This window comes from Rhamphochromis longiceps, linkage group LG7, assembly GCF_057381845.1.
Source record: "Rhamphochromis longiceps isolate RC_006_pf linkage group LG7, R_longiceps_female_GT1.1, whole genome shotgun sequence".
Lineage (NCBI taxonomy): Eukaryota > Metazoa > Chordata > Actinopteri > Cichliformes > Cichlidae > Rhamphochromis > Rhamphochromis longiceps.
Window position 1 is genome coordinate 7635335 of NC_140563.1, and position 17132 is coordinate 7652466.

General features: G+C 38.9%; 1 protein-coding gene across 2 annotated transcripts in view; it reads left to right on the plus strand.

The window, feature by feature from the left end:
• Positions 1 to 17132, plus strand: part of banp (BTG3 associated nuclear protein) — a 34977-nt gene that overhangs the window by 10207 nt on the left and 7638 nt on the right. For both annotated transcript variants that reach the window (XM_085411873.1, XM_085411874.1), the window contains exons 9-11: positions 1804 to 1925; positions 3993 to 4064; positions 6059 to 6103. In XM_085411873.1, coding sequence (XP_085267999.1) covers positions 1804 to 1925; positions 3993 to 4064; positions 6059 to 6103 — 239 coding nt within the window. The remainder of the gene's footprint in view (positions 1 to 1803; positions 1926 to 3992; positions 4065 to 6058; positions 6104 to 17132) is intronic.

Genomic DNA, 17132 nt, shown 5'->3' on the forward strand with positions numbered 1-17132 from the left:
AGTGTGCCTGCACATGTGATGTGACAATAAAAAGTGATTTGATTTGATTTGATTTGAAGTGACTGAACTTCTCAACCTGAGTGACTGGCTAAGGGGCCAGCCACTCTTTAGGGGAACTTTTATTTTTGTCACTTTTATCTGTGATCTTGTTATTTTGTTCACTACCCAGAACTCGTATAGACTTATAGACTCCTTTGCATCCTTTACACCCTCCAATAACCTCCAAAGGATAAAGAGTTCTTTGACCAGGAGGAAAACTGGTTTGTTCTTCCTGAATCCAAGGTTTGACTAACTGATGGACTCTCCTTTCTAGTACGCTGGCATAGACTTTCCTAGGGAACGATAGAGCAGTGTTTTCTCCTTTTGACTCACCTCATGGTTTGCCAGAATCAATTCAAGGCCGACTGAAAGACTTCTTCCATGGCCTCATCAAACTCCCCTCTTACTGAAGTTTTTGCTTCAGCTGCTGCCAGAGCCACACTCTCCTTGGCCTGTCGGTACCTGTCGGCAGTGGTTGGAGTCCAAAAGACTAATGAAGCCTCATATGGCCCCTTCAGCTTGACTGCTCCAAATCATGTCCACCGTGTGGTTTGGGGGTTGCCATCACAACAGCCAATGCCATCAACCAGCGAGTGCACTGGTTAAGGGCAATGCAAACGGATGACTATATAGGACCATGAATCCCACTTCAGTGTTTTGCAGGAGCAAATATTAGTAGGCAAATTTGGGAATCCAAAATTGAGAATTGAAAAAAACACTACTATTATAATGGTTTGGGATAGATAGCCTTATTTGCAGCAAAGGGTGAATTAAATCAATTTCCACGTTTTTTTTTAAAACTGCTTTTTGGCAGGAGTGAAAACAGTCAACAACCACAGAGACACAGAGTACTTTGCTTCATCTTATTTTAGCTATTTATTAGCTAGTTATTTTCAGCTACATGAAAGCTATTTCAAGACCGGAACCCAAAAGCAGTTTCTGCAGATGGTTGTAATCTGCACACAATGCCTGCAGTCCTTCCCTCCCTGTGAGTCAAAACCTCTCACCTCTGACCAGAGAAATGTAAGACTGCAGGGGAAACCCAAATAACCCATGAGCACAAATTAGGTGTGGGTTGTCAGGCCCCGCCTTTATGAGCCACAAACACCCCAGAATGTACAATGCAAAATATTAGTTGCAAATGCATCCAATAACATAAATCACAAACACAAATTAGTCATTTTGCATAAATCAGAACCGGAATATTTAATAATCAATTATCATATAGAGTCCAAAATTTACCAAGCAAGAGTTCTTCCTCATGTTGCAAATTTCTTTGTTTTCATGCTTAAAAAAGCAATCCGACTACTTTTCTCATTAATGTCACTTCTTGTAAATAGGTCTTTTATTACTTTATATTTAAACATTGAAAACGAGAAAGTGATATTTTATTTTGCGGCCAGGCTCCACTTTGGATGAGGGTACTGATATCTATTTGACATCTCTGTAGATGCTGTTGTGCATTTCCGTGGGATGATGGCCAGGTCTGGTCAGGCTTTCAGACTGCTGTTCTGATAACAAACCCCAGACCCTGAGTTTGGCTGCTACACCATGAATCTGTTTGATGATTCTCTGGAGTCTTTAATGTATATTTAAGTGTCTGATACATTTTAAAAACCGTAATATTCTGTGGATGGCCTAGGATGATCCAGAATTTCTTATTAGAATTTGGTTATGTATCCTGGAATCCATTGAAAGCTATTTCTCACCTGTTTTTACTGTGTACATGAGTGCATCACTAATCTTATTGCTTTTCTTATCTAGAGGAAGGAATCACAGAAGAAACGGCTCACATTGAGACTGCCACTCAACAAACCTTGCACTATACATTGGCCAATCAGCAGGTCCAGTTTCACCGTATTGGTGAAGATGGACAAGTTCAGGTGGTGAGTGTCAGATTTTTTTTATTTCCAACTCTCTTTAAATTCATAAGAAAACATTTTTATTGATTGGCAAACACAACAGAAGAAAATCTTTCTGCTCATATCTCTGTTCTTTTCTTTGTCATGTGTGTACTTTATCTAAGAGGCCCTCAGAGCTGAGTTCATAGTGTACTAGAATGGGTCACACCACCCACTACAATTACCCTTACAGCATTCTGGAGGAATAGTGCAAATTATGTCAGTGAACCAGTGACTCATGGGATGTACATGAACAGATGCTATGGTCAGAGGTTGCGTTCAGGCCCAGTACAGTGTTATAGGTAGGCGGATAGAGGAAGTGACTGGATCTTTTAGTTCCCTCAGCTCTGAAATCACCCAGAATAGATGATCAGAGTTAGATACCAAGAGTCACAATGTCAATATATTCAGAGTCCTGATGGGTTATTCAAGAAGGAACTAATTTATATTTTCTTTTTCTAGTGTTAAAACTTCATTTGTACAGGTTTGATAAGCCTATGTGGATACAATGTGATGAGTATTTCTGCTGTTTCTGGTTTACATCATACTATACATGATGCATAGTTTTGGCAGTACTCGTGACAGACCACTTCCCTGGGAAGGGAACAGATAGATGATAAAAAATACAGGGTAGACAGGCAGGAAGTGCTTTCAGGGAAAGGTGGGTGAGAAAGATTGTCAGGAGTTCTCCCTACTTGCCTGCCTGAGTAGGATTGTGCAAGTAATGGTCTCAAGGATTCACATTGTTGAGTGAGAGAGGGATTGCAACACCTTCTCAATATGATAACTTAGTCCTGTAGGGAAGACCATCCAACCTTACATCTGAGTATTAAAGACTACAGTTGAGCCTAAAATTTATTAGTACTCCTAATGCAGTAGGAGAAATTAATACTTGCAAAGAGTGATTGAGCATTGCAACCATCATTCCATAGTAACTCAATGTAATTTATCATCATCAAATTATATTTCCCAAAATAGAGCAGCTTAGTTGTTTAGCAAATAATTTGATTAGATTACATTAGATTAGCCTTTATTGTGTCTCCCTTGGGAGAAATTTACCTTGGACAAGCCAGGGAAACACGTCATGTAAGCTAGCAGATGCATACAAACTCTCATTTACAATTCCATCTATTAGCATTCAGTAATTTGATCAATAATGGCAGTAGAGAAAATTTAAAGCTATTTAACTTACAGTTTGGTACCCCGTACCTTTTTTCCATCCCTTTTTTTCACATTTTGAATTTTGGGTCAGAGTTTGATGGAAAGGTTGCCAAACCATGTAGAGATGCTGTAACAGATAATAGATTCAACAATTGTCCTATAAAATAGTAACATAAGGCTATTATTCACTCCATGGACCCTAAGCCTTCTTAAAAAATGCAAGCGCTAAATCATGCACACACCCATCATGAACACAGAAATACTTAAAAGTCGTCGCTTGTTCAACCTTCGTACTACTAATCAAACCCGGGCTGTGATCTCCAGTAGATCTTGATCTTGGATCGAAGGTCAATTCCTTATTTTTCTTTAGCTTTAACATTAGGTTTGAAAGCTTTAGTCACAACTGGGTTTTTTTTCCTTTTTTTTTTTTCTTTCTTTTTCTTTTTTACATTTTTTGTTATCACTCTACAGCACAGGTGTTGCACTCCAGGCCTCGAGGGCTGGTGTCCTGCAGGTTTTAGATGTGTCCTTGATCCATCACAGCTGATTTAAATGGCTAAATTACCTCCTCAACATGTCTTGAAGTTCTCCAGAGGACTGGTAACGATCATGTGAGTCAGGTGTGTTGACCCAAGGTGAGATCTAAAACCTGCAGGACACCGGTCCTCGAGGCCTGGAGTCCAACATCCCTGCTCTACAGTAATGATGACTGGGAAAACCCAAAGAGGATGAATTAACTTAAAAAGACTTTCTAACCACTGTGTGCAATTTTGTTATTGTGGGTTATGAAGATTATATAAACATACCTTTTAACTTTTTTTTTTTTTTTTAATCATATTCATGAAATTGTTCTAGCTTCAGCTATACCTCATCTTCATCTGTGTGTCTCAGATTCCACAGGGGCAGTTGCACATAGCCCAGGTACCACAAGGAGAGGAGGTGCAGATCACACAGGACAGTGAGGTTAGTGTGCAAGTGCGCCCGTGAAAGAGGGGTTGTAAAATAGAAAAGAAAAATAAACAATCACCCTGAGTCACTTCTCTAGATTTATTAAATTCACTTCACTAAACATGTATCTAAAAAGAATATGACTGTTATGTAGAACGATGGCACCAGTGGTTGTAGTCAGCCGTCTGCTGATACCTACCTTTCTTTATTGTTTATAGTTAAGTCAAATTTAAGCAGAGTTAAGTTTCGGGGGTAGAAAATCAATTCTGTGTATGTTATTGTGGGGGAAGTTCACAATGTTAATTTGTATTGTTTGAATTTAGTTAATGTTTGTGATTTGAATTGTTTAAACAGCTATCTGAAATTATCCACAATATTTGTTAGAGCTGGAAGAATCTCCTGTTTTGATTAACAACCAAAAACAACCACTTCTATTCATTTTAGCTAGTCAATGGTAGGACTGGTATGATTTCCACTGCATTTGTTTAACTATAAACAAAGGAATACTTGAAAAAAGAATTTTTTGCACGACATTACATCTATTCAGTGCCAACTTCTTACGGCAAGAGAACTGCTGATTAGCATAATATACAATGTCTTATAAGAAAGCATAAGTGTGGAATAATTGTCCTGATTACATTGATTTTACAATGGCTGTTTAATTTTGTAATCTCACAAGCAGCTTATTGTAGTCTCTAAACTAGTCTACTTCTACAAAGCAATTTAAACAAGTTTATCAAGAACCTGTATGTTTGTTTTGCTCACACAATTAGCTGGCAGCTAGCTGCTTGTCTGGTGTTGCGCTAGACGTTTTAGACATTAGTGAATTTTAGCCAAAGTAAAGTTTTTTCAGTGAACGTCTTATTGTTTATATATGCTATCTGCCAGATTATGCACAAGGTTTTGAATTTTGTTTTCATGTAATGCCCAGGTGGCTTATTTTCCCCACCACACATCCTTGCATGCGCGCACACAGCCTGTCAGTTGAAATCAAACTCTAACTCCAAACCACCCCGACTTTTAAAGAGGAATTTCCGCATCAACATCTTTGCTAATGATTTTAAAGGATGTGGGAGAGAGATTTATTTCAAGGCGCCAGTCTGTGTACACATATATACATGTAATCACATACTGTATATGATTCAGGCCACACATGCTTGACAGCTCGGCATTTTTGCAAAAGCAATTGACACCTTAAGCAAGTGTTTTTCTAATTTCCTATTCGGTTCTACTCCTAGAGGACACTTAGAGGAAGAAATGCACAATTGAAGGAGAGAGACTGAGTAAATTGGAGGCAGAAAACACTAAAGCCTTTCCTGCACTTTGTGGCTGAGCCCAGATTTTTTTCCCCTGTCTTTTCTCTTTCGTATTCCATGCTATTGTTTGTTTTTTGGAGTTCAAAGCTTAGCAACAAAATCCCACTTCTCCCAACTGCCACTCACAGAATATGTTTTCATTAGGAACGGGCCCCTTTCATCAAAGGGATTGGTTTTAGTGTGCTTAAAAAGGAAATGAGCTGTTTGAGAGATTACACTGCTCTCTGGCCATATGGCAGCTCAGACAGTATTGCATATATACATGAGATAAAATTAGCTAGAGCAGAAACAGCTGAGACCTGAGGATAGCTAAATGTGTCTTGTATAATATCCTTTTGCAAAATGGTCCTGTTGATATCACTGTGGGTGTTTAGAGATTTTCTAATAGCCACTATATCTCGATCTGAGACAATCATGCACTTATGTCAGAGCAAACAGATTTCTTTTTATGTTAACAGGGAGTCGAACTCTATCCAGAAATGAAAATACATGGATGTTCCATTCACCTCCTCTCAAGTACAAACACTGGCAGGAACTTATCATGCTGACCTTTTCACACTGCATATCTGATTGGCTTAGATAGTTTAATGACTTGTTTAACTTAATGTGATTTCAGCTTCTTAAAGTAGTTAAACCAAAGTCTTTATATTAAAACATAGGGCTGCTGACTGACATGACATTTCTCAATTTCAGGGAAATCTCCAAATCCACCAGGTGCATGTTGGCCAGGATGGACAGGTAAGAACACGTTTAAGCAAGATTTCTGTATGAATATGCAGAATGTGTAAGCAAGGGACACGAGTTTTGGTATTGGAAGCTTTCTGGTTTTTGAGGCACTGCAATGCAGTCTTGACATATGTGGGGGGGAAAATGCAGATGGAATAGGAAGTCCTAAGTATATCTAGGATATCTGAAAAGCCAGCAACTGATAATTGATTAAAGTCCTGAAAAATTGACAGTTGCCAGGCAAGGCTAAATCCAGAGGCTTTTGGGTTGGGTTCTCAGACTGACAGCAACTCAAAAGATGTTATAAAACACTAACTGATCTTTGCTGTAGATTTTAAAATATATATATCTCATATTTTCATACTTCGTGGATTATGTTTGCAATTACACTGTCTGATTAGAGGTTAAAGGATGGAGCAGGTCATTATGACTTTGAGGAGATATTTTCTGTTGGCATTCATATATAATGTAAATGTGATCAATGAACCAGGTAAGGTGTCAAATAACAAAAGCTTGTGTCCCATTTATGTTTCAACACAGTATGTTTCAGGATAGACTAATTAGACACACACACACACACACACACACACACACACACACACACACACACACACACACACACACACACACACACACACACACAGAGCAAGATGTCTTTTGTGCTCTTGGTGTCCGTGTCTTTGTTCATACCACTCCCTTCTTTCCTTCTATGTCACTGGACTGAGAGCCCTTCCTGTTCCTTTATTCTTTCCTCTGAGATCCAAGGGAGTCTCGATCAAAGCAGCGTTGGCTGTGTATCACCGATACATGCCACATATGGATGCCTGAAGACAACCACCATTTCACATTCATTATTTCATCATGTTTGTCTAGAAGCTAGGCTTTAGGGAAGGAAGTGCCTTCTCACGCTCCATCTGGTGGTTATACTATTTTGTTACCACAGGTGTGATTATGTAACAGCCTCAGAGGGCCTTTTCTTCCTGAATGGAGGCTACACAAACTCCCTCCTGGGATCATCAAAAGGAGATTGTTTACTTACCTTTTTTTTTTAAAGGCAATTAAGAGATGGGTGCGTCACAGACCCATCTTTAACTTATCTTATGGTGCATCACATGGCTGCTGGGTTTGTACACTTTGGTTGCCAACCTAGCACAAAAAAAGCATGCTGTCATCTGCAAAACGTTTTTACCAAACAATCTGATGTCACCCGTAGGTACGGCACACTATGGGGTAGTCAAATATGTGCAAGCATACTTTTCTACTAGCATAAAATGAAAGCATGGTAATTTTTGGTAGAGCTATAAAATGGTGACTCAGGCCAGCCTTTTTGGATTTTATTTCGGTGTCTCAGCAGTTCATTCTGCACATAAACAAAAGCTATTGTGTTTGAAAGCACTGTCGATTTACTGGTTTCTTCCAGGGTTTGTTATGAAAAAAGTCAAAAATAATCTGTAGCCTAAAATTCAGGCTTTCGTGGTCGTAAATTTTGTTGTCTTATAAAGTCTGGTCATAATTTTGTTTTTATCATAAACTGAGGAAACAATAAAACAAGGCTTTCTCTGTACACATTATGCCAGTAACCAGGGTAAAGAATGTAATGTAACAACCCATCTATGCAGTCAGTATGGTAATTGCTTTTTCCAATATGGTAAGATAAGATAAGATAAGATAACCTTTATTAGTCCCACACGTGGGAAATTTGTTTTGTCACAGCAGGAAGTGGACAGTGCAAAAGTTATGACGCAAAAATTCGAATACAATAAGAATAAATACAGTACACAGCTGTACAGAATAGAATAAAATAATATACTATATACAGTAGAATAAAATAGAATAAAAATATACAATAAGATAAAAATAGAATACGAATGCTATATACAACTGAGTAAAAATACAACGATGCCAGAAAAGATTATTGCACTTAGTGTTATTGCACATGTGTGGATGTGTGTGTTTGTTCAGTTAAAGTCTTTGTTGTGGAGTCTGACAGATACACTCATCAATAATATCTCAAAATCTGGAGCAAAGAAGGAGTTACACCACAGCCAGCAGCTGAAACCACTTGTTTCCAGCTGGTCAGTTCTTCATTTTATAGTCTGATTATGATCCCATCACTCAGTTCCCTCATAGGTTCAAGATGCCATTTACTCTGGATGTGCATACATTTGGGTTGCATGAATGCATCTGCTTTATATCAGATTTTTGTTGTTGTTACTGTTGTTTGTATTCCTTTATTGACTGTTAAGCTTGGTGCGTGTTGTCAATTGATTAAGGTAGTCAGCACACATCCATATGCTCCTTCTCTTCACACATGCGTGTTCATGTCCTCAGATGACCTGTTTGGTGAGCCTGACAGCAGCATTCCTCTCCGTCTCTCTCTAAGATCTTAGAAGGAGTTTTGGCTAGAGTGTGGTTTAGATTTTGTCCCATTACACACATTTCCAGCAGTTATTCATATGAGTTCAAAGAGTGCATGAACTACTCTTGCAGATTGCCATTGGGGTTAGCTCTTCTTTGTGGTATACACCATGATTTGCATGGCATAGATTAAAAAAAATGTAACTTTTGAAACTGTATTTTTTGTGGGGGATTTTCATGTGTGTTGCATCCCAAGATAGAGGAACTAAAAGCTCTGTATTCCTCAGGGGGTATCTGAGAGTCTATTCCAATGAAAAGCTCCTTTATTTTTTTTCTTATCACTCCCTTTTTTAAAGCTCATATTTTTGTTGGGTTTGTAAAAAGATATCAGAATTGTTCCAAAACAAACACCAAGTGACTTACTCTGCTAGACCTCATGTTGTAGGTCGAGTTGTTCACACACATCCAGTTACATGCGACAATGGCAGTATCTCTTCAATTACAAATTCTCATATTCTCATGCACTGGAGGGAGAGCAAATCTTGGGTCAACTCTTAAATCTTGATAACATGCAGTTAAATCACTGAGCCATTTAAAAGAAACGGTGCTTCCACAAGTATGTTAGTAGTAATAGCACTTACTCAGGAAAATGACAGATTATAGCTATATTATGATTGCTGCAGTGTGTCTTGGAACGTCATTTGTTAAGAACCTCAGACACACAGTAAAGATCACACTTGATCCTGATGTGTATTTTCTTAAATGTGTAATTTGTCTGTTTACAGAGAGCCTTACATCAAATGGACTATGAATGCAAAAAAAAAAAAAAAAAAAAAAAAAAAAAAATGGACTATGAATGATGTCAGTGTTTTTGTAATCTGGCAGACTAGTGCTGAGGCTATGTTGGTGTAACCTAGCCTACGCAATTCATCACAGAAAAGCCATCTTTTTATCTCACTCTGGGACCACTTCTTCTTTATTTAACTTTCACTACACTTATGTAGTGTAGTTGTGGCTATGGTTGTCTTTTAAAAGCTACCTGCCACATCCATTTTCTGTTAGATATTTACACTCTGTGGTACTATTTGAGCTATATTTGGACCTGATACCCACATCAAAATAAAGTCAAATTTTCAGCTCAGCACTGATTTTTATTTTTTTTTCTAAATAACTGTATAGCTCTTTTGGGGACTTCTAATCCATGTTTATTTCCTTTTTATAAGGTGGTCTGGCTTGCATTATTCTGTCTCATCAGTCTGTTATGCGAGTAGACTTTATATGAGTCATATCTGGTCACAGTCTGTATAGTCTGAATAATCACTCCTAAAGTTTCAAATTACGATGTCATCTTTCATTGGGATGATGAGTCTGAATCTGGCTTTACAAGCTTTATCATGAAAGATGTTAAATAACTTCTTCTGTTGATTTATATCCTTGTCTCTTTACCAGGGACTGTTAAAGATAGTGGACAGGTTAATTTTGGAGTTTTTGCCAAATCGATCTTTTTTTAAACTCTCATATTAACACGTTTTTACTAAATAGCATGTTTTGTGAGTTCAAATCTACCTTTATGTTCTAAACAGACAATACTGCCTGTTCACAGAAACATATTGATATTCTAGTTTTGGATTCTTTGGTTTTAGAACAATGGTGGAGAGTCCCGGGTACTAAACCCCTACTGGGGCTGTCTCAATCAAGGTGTTCCTTAGAGTTGCTAAACACCTATAGATCTGAGTCATCACACGAGTCAAGTTGTGGGTTACTCCTGTCGCTGGGGCTGAGAGGTGAAACTTCTATGAAACATTGCCCCAACACGGCTGATAGCTGGTGCCATAAGCCACCACCTATGTTTAAAAATGGTAATTCACAGTGGATATAGATGGCCTCCTTTACTAGTCTCTAAAAACATCTGTCTTCTCTATCTAAAATGTGGCATCCTCAAAAGAGTGTCCTTTCTCCTTTAAGTAAGGCTAAGTTTTGTTGGATTATTAATACATTTGCAGTATATACCTATACAGAACATGCTTTGCTGGCAGTCTACCGTCTATCCATCTATCATCTTTTGTATTGCTACTAGAGACTATGTCCATGCAGTGAGAAGAGAAATGTGCGGCACACATCTTAGTTTTGCACGTTTGTCTAATGCTACAGCCACATTAGGGAAAACAGTCCAGGAGACAACTGCATGACCAAAATGATTGTTACTGTGTGCAATGATTTTCTGATCTTGTTACCTTTGAAATGGTGCTTGAAATGCTTCTAACCAGGTGTGCAACCAATTGCAGTCAGTTGCCAAAGGGACTTTAGTGCGTTAAGACAGCAATAAAATATCTATAACACAGAGACGGTCTGCTTTCAGTTTGAAACTGAATGGGGTGAAGTTGGCAGTTACAACCTGATCGACTGAGTGATTAACTTTGATAAATCTGCTGCCATATGCATACTCGGAAATTCACACTAACTACTTATATTCAGAGCCCAGCATGTACTTCATAGATTTGAAACAGAAATTCCTCTTTCATGGTTATTGCAGGACAGCAATTTAACTGCTAACATATGGATTTTAACTTCTATATAGGAATATAACCCAAATACAGTAAGGGGAGTTATTTGGAAACCTTTGCTAGGTCGTCCGAGAGTGACTGCTGTCAGTATAAGTCAGACCATTTGGATCACATGCAGCCACAAGTTGAGTGCTGCACGATCAGCCCCTTGAGCAATCACTTGGTCACTGCAGCTACTTCAAGTTGGGCACTGAATATGAAAAAATTCAATGCTATCACTGGACAACCACCAATTTAGTCACAGTGAGGCAAGTCCCATTTTTTGCATGCTAGTGTGATTGAGCCATTGTGTAGTACAGATGACTGTAGAGGGTTGTTTTTTTTGTTTTTTTTGCATCTACACTATAGTATACATTTGTGCATTATGGATGCAGATGTTTTTGTTACTTCTACCATGGGAGTCTGTGCCAACTCAGCCATGAACTTGGTGCCACTGTGCCAGCTGAAAGTCTGAGCAAAACTGGTTTAGAGCGATCCAAAGTTCCCAAATTGCTCATAAAACCCTCTCATGCGGACGGAAGAGAAGGCAGACCATGAAGCTATAAAATAACTAGCCTTTTACTGCACTGCCTGTCTGCCATAGCCTCTTATCTTATGTCCTTCTGTATCTCTGCTGTGATCTTATCCTGCACTGATGCAGACCAAATGGAGGATTAGAAGATGAAAGGAGTGACTGATGAGAACAGGAGAAAAGAGAAAATATGGGGAGGGAAAGGCATTTAAAAAATGCCTGAAAGACATGTTTTGTAATGCTGATGATTTAAAAACAGACACCAGCTGAGCTGGTGAACAAAAGCACACTCTGTAATACAAATGCAATGTACCAGGTATAACTGGTTAAAAACACAGGAGGAGATTGTGCCCTCTGCTGGACTATTGCCTGGCTCAGGCAAATACAGTATGCTCACAATGGCTGCTGACAGTTCTACGTGCAGGTGTTATTTTTTTTCTTGGATACCCGCTGCAAAACTGTAATAACTGCATCTTTTGTGCTTTTGAGCTGATATTCAAATGCAAAACATTCTTAGCAATACTGGCCAAAAATACTTTTATTTTACTTTATTAAACTTTTATTTGATCTAATGTTATTTGATGTGCTCGAATCTTCACTGCATGTAATCTATATCTCTGAATAGACAAGTCAGTAAACTTCAGCTAAACTGGTTTTTGGAAGCAGACGAATGCTCGTCACATCTTGCTTGCAAATCTTTTTCTGAAAGCTCTGCAGTCTTTCATTTATGTTGAGCAAAGTCGAAGCGGTCTGCGGGCAAGATTGACTCTTGCCATCTCGCCATAAAGGCCTGAATGATGGAGAGCTGCCATCTTTAAATTAGAATTCTTGAGGTTCTGCTAGAGCGGCAGGTGGGTCTTCATGACCAAGGCTCTTCCTGCTCAGTTATTTTGTTTTGGCAGTTTAGCCAACGGTACAAACTTCACAGTTAACAACCTACTTTACTCCTAGTAAGACTGTATGCATTGCTTTGTGTGGGTGGGGGTTGTTTTGTTTTTGTCTTTAAATCCATTGTGGATTCTGTGTATGTCCAACTGATACTCTTTGACACATTTGGACTTCAGTCAAGTGGATACTTTATAGAAGAGATTTCATTGTTTTTATTTTTAATTTTCGTATGTTTGCAATAATGTCAATAAATAGAACATGAAGCGAATCAGCTCCAAACATTGCCTGATTCCACTGAACGTGAATCGCAAACACAAAGAATCTCATATTAAAACATGCAGTTCGGGTTATTAGAGGACTCTTCCAGTCAGATGGCTTTAAACCTAAGCTATGTCAGTCTGTAAATGCAGCACATCTCAAGAGACTACTATAAAGCTTTACGAAATTTACTGATCCCATCATCTGCCTGCATCATTTATCGATGATGGACCTGATTACCTCCCATCTGGGGTTTTAAACATGTTGTTCTCTCACCCCACCTCATTTTCCCTCAGTTGAAAGTTTGCCATCCTTTTCTGTCATCGCATGTTTTGGTGCATCTGTTGAAACATCCCAAATAACAATGTTCATGGCCGGTATGAGAACTGGGTCATAGAACTGAGTCCAGCTCTGCACTGGTCCCTCCAGTCTTTTCTGCCAGGACATTCAAACATAGAGCAGATACAAATAGTTTTAGGGTGATGGTGAGGGAAGCACACAGTGTTACTGGACAAGATAGGGATAAAGGAAAGGAAAGGAAAGGAAGAGTACAGGAAGACAGTGAAAGTAGAGTTTAAGAGGAAATGGGGATTACTATGTTTGACTCGAGCTTTGTGAACTTATGATATTGTAAGCACTTTTGTTGCCTGTTGTTGGTTAGGGTTGTTGCAGGTCTGCTGTGTGAGGACAATGTGTTTTTGTTCCTTTCTACACAAAAGGCAAATGTTTGAACAATAAGTAGGCTTAACCTCACAGAATCAAGGTGTGATGGAATCAGACTGCTGGCTCATGGCCCAAGTTGTTTTCCGAAATGTGGTTTCTGGTATTTAAGGGGATGTTGAAATTCCTGTGATTGACAATGTTGGGCCAGGATAACAATTAAAAGATACAAACAAAATGTTTTATGACCAGGGTTTAGTATAAGTGGATTGTACGTAAGCCTTCAAGGATTTGGAAGACTAGTGGTGGATCACGTTTCAAAGAAGTGGTCTGCTTCATGTCTTGTGGCATCATGGGGCAGAGATAAAGGGACACAGATCGGGGAATCCTAGTTCTTTGTGTGTGTGTGTGTGTGTGTGTGTGTGTGTGTGTGTGTGTGGGAGGGAGGGGGTATTTGTAAGTGAGCTTTTCAGAGTTGTTCAGAGGAGGATACCCCCAGTGGTGTTTTCTTTCGTCTGTGTGGGCAAAGTCTGGGTCGCTGGCTGTGTGAGTAAGAGAGACCAGATGTCTTAGATGCATTTCAGTATGAGTCACCCTCAGCACAGGCCTGGTGCATATCTGCCTTACCAGTGTCAGGCATAGATGGCTCCATCATCATCATTCAATGCTGCAACCTCTGTAACCAAGTCCATGAAGCACCGTTGTCATGTAAATTTCTTAATTAGTGAATTTATCACACATGAGTCATAATTTTGAGACTAACGTTCAACAGTCTTTCGAATTATTCTTGACATATTTACAGCAGACCCTGATTTTACTGTTACTACAGTAAAGAATGGCAATTTTAGCAAAACAACTTCCCTGATTTAAAATTAACCTCCAAAATGGGGTTACCAGTGTAAATGCTTTCTGTTAATCTGTGTGTGTTGGATAAATAAAAACTCCAGAGAAAGGATGAGGTAGAAGTACCCAAGCTTTATTTCACTGAAACTGGAAAATCTACAGGAAGCAGTAAAAGTAATTCTGATAGATTCATAGTTGATGTGATGCATCAGTGAGTTAAAGACTCCCAATAAGCTACACGCTGATGAAAGATGACAGATGTCTTTCGCAACAAATCTGAGATTTGAATTTGTTGGATTCTTGGCTGGTGTGTGTCAAAGGCGCCGAGTGCATTTAAGGTTTTCAGTTATGGAAGTGCTTTGGAAGCCTAAAGGGTCAGCCAGAGGTAATTTGGACATGTCAGTACGTGAGATCTAATTTTCACTGCAATTTTCTTTTTTTTGTATTTATGTATTAAAAGGACAGTGGCACAATTGAAAACAAACATAAGATGCATTGCTTTAGACAACTGAGGAAAATTACATTTGATTGAAGAAGCGTCTTGGCCTCAATAATGCGTGTTTGCAAATCTAACTAGATAAAGGATCTTGTTGCGATGGGTAGTTTGGGCAGTGCTGTATTTTCTTCATTGAATTTTACAACCTGTATTTATCATCTTCCCTGGCTCCATTGAATTAAACAGAATAATTGGAAACATGATAAAGGCATCCTTTTAAATCATGAAATTTACTGACGCTATAAAAATGGCGTGGTCAATTAGGCAAGCCAAGTTTGGATTTATGCTAGAGAACAGTGAAAACCGTCAATGAAATGTACTTCTCTTTCATGTTTAAGGGGCCTTATTCTTAATTACAGCTGTTATTTTTGTCATCAGTTCCCTTTTGATTTTCTGCTCTGGATCAGAACTCAAGTGAAGTTGGTTTTATCATAAAACTTTTCTGAGCCCTGCCTGAATCCGACTCCCAGTCTGCTGGTGGGAGTTGTGAAGCAAAGGATGCAAGGGAGGGCTTGATTCTTTGCAGGTGTTGAGCTCTAGTGTAGAAACACTTTGATGGTGTGGGTGGAAATGGGAAGCTTTGGTTCAGGTCACAAGTTCATGTATAGCATACATAACAAGTTTCAAAGAAGTATATTTAGCTAGGAGATATATCTGTCAGAAATATATGGTAAAGATGCATCAACAAATGAGTGGAGTAATTCTCAAAACATAGAGGGGAAAAATCAATACTATAGTTTTTAATTTCAGTGTTTTGACTTCATTGAGTCACATTACAATCTGAGGTCCAGCTGAAATCAGAATAGCCAGCGTAAGACTCAGCAGTAAAATAAAAGGCATATGTAACAAAGCGGTAATGACTGCAGTGAGACATTTTACAGTCGGTGTGATCATTTCCCCAGTTCACACAAAACAATCACTTAGAGCACTTCTGTGTCTATGGCCATCTTTATGGCCAAGTTGAACCCAGGCCTTACTCCCTCCCCCTGCCCCCCACTCCTCCACTTTGACCGCACCTACCCACCCGGAGCTAGTGTTTCTGCTTGGACATCTGTTCAGGAATGGCTGTTGCAGATGTTGTTGACGGCTATTAAGCAGAGAGGAAGTTCCAGGCACTCCAAAGTCCAAATGTTTCTTTTTTCATTTCCCTGTTTTGGTTTAGTTTTTTTTTCTCCAGATCTGAAAGAAGAGGCGGTATTCCTACGGGAGTGATAGGAACCAGATTTTTATTGGTCTCTTTTGCTACAATATAGTCGGTATGAATTTTGTTTCCTGATAAATAGAGGGTATGTTTCTATGCCGCTATATTTGATTCCCAGTGTAATTTTAGCAAGGGAAGCACAATATTTAGAAACTTAGACACACACGCACGCTAACAGGGTGACTCATAGCATCACCCGATCCACAGCTGAGTTTAAGTGAGACCTCCTGAAAGACTGGGAATTAATGCCAGCTTGCATCTGGCTCATGCCTTGTGAATGCTGGTTGTCTCACTGTTGCATTACTCTTGGATGGTGACTGAGGATGAGGATGGGTATTCAGAGGTGTCTTTTTTCTTAACACCCATTACCTTTGTGTAAATCAAGTGTAACTACTTTCATATGAAGTGAATGCAGAAAAAATTTAAATTGAATTAAAGCAAGTAAATGAAGACTTGGTAAAGAACTTTGTTTATCCTTTTCGTTATTTTCCTTCGCTGTTGGAGTTGCGAATGTTTTCTGCATCAGGCTGCTGTTGTTGTTCACTTGTCTTTCCTCTCCCATTGCTGTATTTCTTTAGCGTCCTGGATCCATTACTGAAAGCATTACAGCATCAGCAAAAGATTTATTCTTTTCTTCCCTTTTTCTCTCAAGACCGTGATAGCTAACAAAGCCTACAGAGAATTGCTCTTCTCTCCAGTACTGTGGGGCAGTACCATAGCTTTTAATGCTCCCTGGCTGCTCTTCTCTTTGGCACTTGGTCATGAAGGTGGCCGGCCATTCAAACTGATTATTTAAGACTTCAAATCCCCAAAACCTTGAGGTCAACAGTAACTTATTCTCTTAAGATCCACTGGTGGCCCCTATGTCTGACAAATTAAGCCCCCTAGATCAAATCTAATATGTTGGGCAACGTTTTAAGTGACTTCTTCCAAATCGTAGTTGAAAACCGATGTTATTATGCAATCAGGCCAAGTAAATTTTTTCAGTGTCAGGAGACTCGTGTGTTCCAAGTACAAACACTTCTCACCTTGTATAATGTATAATTTGTTTCTACTTACAGTCTATTTGTTGATTCAGCCTAATTTACAAAAATCATAACTTTTTACCTCGTGAAAACTTTTCTTGATATATTAAAGTGATCTTTGTTTTTGCATCATTGCCAACCAGCCTAATGATGATTATGTTCTATTAGCTGAATGAGCGGTAATTATCATCAGTACTCAAAGAATTGCTTTATAGTGCTTTATATAAACTTCCAACC